We start from the raw sequence: 6,130 nt of genomic DNA, 5'->3' as shown, positions 1-6,130 counted from the left end.
TACCACCCCCCAACCCCTCCTGCTAGATGGGCTGGGCCACTGCAGGGATGCTGGATAAACAAGCCAAGCTCTGCCTTCCGGGAGTAAACCGGGGAGTCTAATGTTGCTTGGGTTTGCAGCGGAGTCTGATTTGTACTATAAAGGGGTACAAAGTTCTGAGCGCTGTTTAGGAGCAGCTTTACATTTATGTACCGCTCGACATATTACATTTTTACAGATTCCTGCAGAACTTCCGGGGAGGATTTATATTTTAAGAGAGGAGGTGGTTCTCCCACAAAACGTGGGATCGGTACCTGGTGTCAAGGTTGTTTTTGTTTTCTAGGTAAAAGAAGGGAGAGTCCTAGAAAGGAAAAGAATTTCCCATCTGTTTGGGACTGTAGAGATTATCTAGCCCAATCTCTTAATTTTATGGCCGAGGAAACAAGTTCCAGTGAAGCAACCGGACTTTCCCAAGGTCATAAACTAGTAAGTGGGAGGGCGGAAGCATGTACCCGGGCTCTGGCTCAGGACAGAGCCTCAGGGATGCTCCCTCCACGCTAGTGTTTATCTGGATGCGTGGGCAACCCGACACCCGGCTCTGGGGCGGCCAACCCTGCTCGGGCCATCCCTACGACTCGGCAGGTCGCGGTCCTCGGTCCTGCCCTCAGGCGACCTCTGGGTCGCGTGGGAGCCGAAGTGCGGGCTGGGCTCTGCGTCCCTGCCCCGCGACCCTGGGCAGAGTCCCCAGAACAGAAAGGCCTGTCCTTCCCTTCCCCTCCCGCCCCGCCGCAGCCCCGCACGTGCGGCGCCTCGTGCACCTCCCTGGGCCCCGCCCCCGCCCTCCATTGGCTGTTCCCGCGCCTTCCTCCTCTGCCCCCACCCCACGCGACCAGACTCGGCTGCGGCTCCACGTGACCCACGGGGGGCGGTCACGCAGCGCGAGCAGTAGCTCGGATAGGTCCCCTTGGCCGGCCAGGCCGCTCCGAGCCCCGCCCCTCTTCGGTGGCGCGTCTGGAAGGTTGCAAGTCGGGGACAAGAGGGAGAGGCTGCGGTGGTTGCGGAGGGCAGGGGTTATGAAGAGGGCGGTGAAGGGGGAACACTCGTAGGAGGGGGGAACACTGGTAGGAGGGAAGGGACCGCGCCGAGGAAAGCCCACGACAAAGACTCCAGCAGGCTCCAATCAGGGGACACAGGGGTGGCGGGGGCGGGGCCTCCGCGGGGGTCCTCACCTGGCCCTGCACGTGTCTAGCTTATCCCGGCCGTCCGACCAATCAGGACCCGAGGAACTGCGCCTGCCCCTCTAGCAGGCTGGGCCAATCCAGAGCCACGATCCGGGGAAGCTGGTCTGGCCTCATGAATAATTAATATGCCAGAGCCGGTCCGCAGGCGGGGTAGCGATGGAGGGAGGCGGGGGCGCCGTTGGGCGCCTGCGCAGTAGCTGCCCGTGTCGGCAGCTGCAGCGGGTCGCACAGCTCCGGCCCATCTCGGGGGGCGGGCGGGGGAGGCGAGGGGCGCGAGCCGAGTCCGGGCACGATGTCCGACGCGGGCGGCGGTAAGAAGCCGCCTGTGGACCCGCAGGCAGGACCCGGTCCGGGGCCGGGGCGCGCAGCTGGGGAAAGGGGCCTGTCGGGGTCCTTCCCCCTGGTCCTGAAGAAGCTGATGGAGAACCCCCCGCGCGAGGCGCGCCTCGGTGAGGGCGGGGGGGGGGGTGGTCCGCGCGGGCCTGGAGGCGGGGCTTATACAGGGGCGGGGCCTCGTGAGGGCGGGGCCGGGGAGGCTGGGGGTCAGGGAACAGTGGTCCAGCGGTCCAGCGGAGGGGGATGGGGCCCGGATGACAAGGAGCTTGGAGGACGAGGCCACGGGGCTGGGGACAGAGGGTCAGGGGCGAGCTGAGACGGTGGGTCTGGCGGGAGAGAATGGTGGGGCGGTTTGAGGAGGCGGAAGGGGATCGGGAGCAGTCACTTAAATGACGCTCCGGGGCCCCTCCCCCGGAGCCACCTGCATCGGAGTCACTTGGGATGCCTGTTTAAAATGCCGGTTTCTGCACCCCACCCAGTCTGCGGTCACCGGGACAGGGGTCTTGCATTTTAAGGAGCACCCCACCGCACCCCTATTATTTTCTAAGTACACCAAAGTTTAGGAAGCGCAGGTCTACGGTAGCGGACTGTCATCGTACCTTACCCCTCCCGGGGGGACCTGGCTTCCTCCCTGGGTGTGAGTAGCCGCAGCTGCTAGGTCCACGCGGGAGCCATTCTGTTGAGGGGCTTCTGCTGAGCGGGTGGGGGAGGGGTGTGGGCGAGGAGTGCGGGGCGCCTTGGGAGGGGAGTTTTGGGCCAGGCAGGGAAAGGATGAGGGTCAAATGAGGCCACTGAGGCCCTTCGCCTGGTTGGTTGTGGCTGACCTTAGACTCTGGGGCCACGGCGGCAGGACTGAGCTTCATCTTTTTGCCTAGGCCACAAACATCCCTGGGGCATATGTGGAAAGCAGGTCTGGCCTTGTTTTTCACCCTGGGAGATGGGGTACAGGGAGCAGCAGGAGGGCCGCCTGTGGTGGGGATGTGGGTGCACTGAGGTATACTTTGAGTGTGAGACCTTTGCATTTCTAAGAGCCATCAGTAATTCAGGATTTGGGAAAGGGATAGGCCTTCGAGAGTTATCTGGCCTGGGGAATGGATTTTCCTTTTCAAAATGCCGTTTCTCTTCCTTTCCTGGGTGTGTTCTGAGGCTCCCATCCCTGTGGCTGTCACTGTTGAGTTATAAATAGCTTCAGCACATCAGGTGAGGCCAGCCTCTCTCCTCCTGCTTTGGGACCTCATGTGCACAAACCCTTTTGTTTGTTTTTGAGACCATGCTTTGTTCCAAATCTGAGGCTGAGACAAGCTGCAGTGACAGGTGCACACATCTGACAGTTTCTTGTTTGAGATTACCAGGTAATAACCATCTATAACAAGAATTCTGCCCGATATTCGCAGACTGCTGGCAAAGCACGCTGACATCATCTTATTTCATTAACGGTCCTAGAGGGTATTCTCCCCACTTCCCAGATGAAGAAAATTGAGGCTCAGGGAGGTGAGGGTGCTTCCTCAAGGTCACACAGCTAGACCTTTGACATTCAGTTTGGTGCTCTTTCTTCTGTATCACGCTGGCAGCCACTGTTGCATGACCTGAGTGATGGAGTAAGTCTTTTATCTCTTACAATTTAAAATTCCACTTTACAAAAACAGTGATTTAAAGTATCCTTAATTGTTTAGGCCAGGCAAAACCTGGAACTTACTGTTGCCTGTCCTTAGTATGGCTGCTTTTCTATCTCCTGCCTTCTCCTGCCTCCTTTGATCCCAAATGACCCCACCTGATATGGGTCACAGTCATTTCTGAACAGAGTGAGGAGACCAGCTCTCAGGGGAGGAGAGCAGGAAGGCCATCTGGCCCACCCAGCCCACCAAGGCTTGACTTTCTTACTTCCCAGTTGGCTTTAAACCAAAGCCTGGTATAGAAAGCAGTTGCAGGAATTCAGGTTAATTTGTATTAGAAAGCCATGACCAAGTTGTTTGTCAAAACCTCTACCTTCTTAACTCACTGGGTGTGTTCATTTGTGTTGGACCAACAAGCTACTATTTGGTCTGGGAGTCTGTGCGTGACTGGTTTATTTCCAACTTAATCATATTTGATTTCTCCTTTTCACTTATAAATCCAGAGTTCAAAATTGTCTCCCTCAATTTTGAAAACCCATCATGAGCTTGTCATGATTTTATTTCCCACTTCCCTGATTAGCCTCCCTGTCACTTTGATTTCCTTCCAACCTTGTCACATTGCTCTCTTGTCTTTTTCAAATTGCTCCCTCTTGGATATCTATACATGTAACTTTGTGACTGAGACAATTAGGCAGATCCAGTCCCCACTAATTGATTAGTTTTGCTTTGGATAGGAACTGTCTTTCTTCTTCAGCTCTACCCCTCTCCTTCCTCCCAGAAAACCTGCTTTCAGTCTTTTCTGCTTATTCAGGGATAAAGGTCTCTTGAAATGGTTGCTTTGAAAAGGGTCCTGAAAAGACAGCTCCAGGCCCTTTCTAATAACCTGAATCTGTTTGCAAATCCAATATTTTACATATATTTTTCTATAGTCCACCGTCTGCCTACCCTTTGGTGGACCCTTGAGATCTAGAAATAAATCAGTTCATACCCACAATGAGCCCACAGTAACAATGATGCCTGCAGTATGCCAGGAACACTGTAAAGACACTTTTTTTTGGTCTTTTGAGGTGGACTTTGGCTCTCGTCCAGGCTGGAGTGTAGTGGTACAGTTTCGGCTCACTGCAAACCTCTGCCTCCCGGGTTCAAGCGATTCTCCTGCCTCAGCCTCCCAAGTAGCTGGGATTACAGGCATGCACTACTGTGCCTGGCTGATTTTTTGTATTTTTAGTAGAGACGGGGTTTCACCATGTTGTTCAGACTGGTCTCAAACTCCTGACCTCAGGTGATTGGCCCGCATCGAACTCCCAAAGTGCTAGGATTATAAGCTTGAGCCACCGCGCATGGCTGTAAAGACACATTCCAGTGGTATCTCTGGCTAGGCGCAGTGGCTCACGCCTGTAATCCCAGCAGTTTGGGAGGTCGAGGCGGGCGGATCACCTGAGGTTGGGAGTTCGAGACCAGCCTGACCAACATGGAGAAACCCCATCTCTCTACTAAAGCAAAATTAGCCAGGCGTGGTAGCGCTTGCCTGTAATCTCAGCTACTTGGGAGGCTGAGGAAGCAGAATCACTTGAACCCGGGAGGCAAAGGTTGTGGTGAGCCGAGACCGCGCCATTGCACTCCAGCCTGGACAACAAGAACGAAACTCTGTCTCAAAAAAAAAAAGTTATCTGTAATCGTCACCGAAGAAACAGCTTTATCCTTATGTACAGTGGAGGACACCAAGACTCAGAGAGGTTAAGTAATGTGGCTAAGGTCACACATCAAACAGCGAGTGGCAAAGCTGGTACTCCTCCCTGGGCTGGGTTGCTGTGGAGAAGCATAACTGGAGGGAACAGGACAGGGGAACACAAAAGTTCTTGGCCTGAAGATCTTGGCCCTTTGTAAGCTAAAGTATCCGGAAAGGTCAGAGACTCCATTTCCCTCCTTGTAGTCTCTCTCCTGCAGATGCTAATCCTACAGCCTATTCTGTTTTTGTTTTTGTTTTTTTGTGATGGCGTTTCGGTCTTTGTGGCCCAGGCTTGGGGGTGTGGTGGCGTGATCTTGGCTCACTGCAACCTCTGCCTCCCAGGTTCAAGCGGTTCTCCTGTCTCAGCCTGGCCAACATGGTGAAACCCCATCTCTACTAAAATGCAAAAAATAGCTGGGCATGGTGGCACATGCCTGTAATCCCAGCTACTCGGGAGGCTGAGGCACGAGAATCGCTTGAACCGGGAGGTGGAGGTTGCAGTGAGCCAAAATTGGGCCACTGCACTCCAGCCTGGGTGACGAGCAAAACACTGTCTCAAAAAAATATAAAATAAAATAAATAATGAATTAACCCTATGAGCACTTAAGGTCTCAGAGCATGTGGTGAGCCTTCTGGGAAGGCCATGCATGGATGAGGATGGGATGCCATGTCTAAAGGAAAATAGCCGGGCCTGGTTCAAGTGTGAGATTTTAACTGGAGAATAGAGTGGGCTCTTGAAATGCATGGATTGGAATCGGGGCTCTGAGAAAGATGGGCCAGGTCTGTGAGACTCACTGCCCACTTCCTGGGATTGAGTTAATCTGTTGTGTGGTATTTCATCGCGGATTTTGTTTCTGCAGATAAGGAAAAGGGGAAGGAAAAGCTGGAGGAGGACGAGGCCGCAGCCGCCAGCACCATGGCCGTCTCAGCCTCCCTCATGCCACCCATCTGGGACAAGACCATCCCATATGACGGCGAATCTTTCCACCTGGAGTACATGGACCTGGACGAGTTCCTGCTGGAGAATGGCATCCCCGCCAGCCCCACCCACCTGGCCCACAACCTGCTGCTGCCTGTAGCGGAGTTAGAAGGGAAGGAGTCTGCCAGCTCTTCCACAGCGTCCCCACCATCCTCTTCCACTGCCATCTTTCAGCCCTCTGAAACCGTGTCCAGCACAGGTTGGTGAAAGGCCATCGGGCAGGGCCACCTGTCCCATACAAGGAAGTCCATTT

At 54.6% G+C, this 6,130-nt stretch overlaps 1 protein-coding gene across 2 annotated transcripts in view; it reads left to right on the top strand.

The window, feature by feature from the left end:
* Positions 1-6,130, top strand: part of TEF (TEF transcription factor, PAR bZIP family member) — a 29,611-nt gene that overhangs the window by 11,930 nt on the left and 11,551 nt on the right. Inside the window, 2 exon segments of one of the 2 annotated variants that reach the window (NM_001266252.1) lie at positions 1,466-1,669; positions 5,759-6,076. In NM_001266252.1, coding sequence (NP_001253181.1) covers positions 1,513-1,669; positions 5,759-6,076 — 475 coding nt within the window. In that variant the 5' untranslated portion in view covers positions 1,466-1,512. 2 annotated transcript variants of the gene reach the window in all.

The sequence above is a fragment of the Macaca mulatta genome, chromosome 10 (genome assembly GCF_049350105.2).
Source record: "Macaca mulatta isolate MMU2019108-1 chromosome 10, T2T-MMU8v2.0, whole genome shotgun sequence".
Classification (NCBI taxonomy): domain Eukaryota; kingdom Metazoa; phylum Chordata; class Mammalia; order Primates; family Cercopithecidae; genus Macaca; species Macaca mulatta.
The sequence above is the reverse complement of the archived record's forward strand: the minus strand, read 5'-3'. Positions and strand labels throughout refer to the sequence as shown.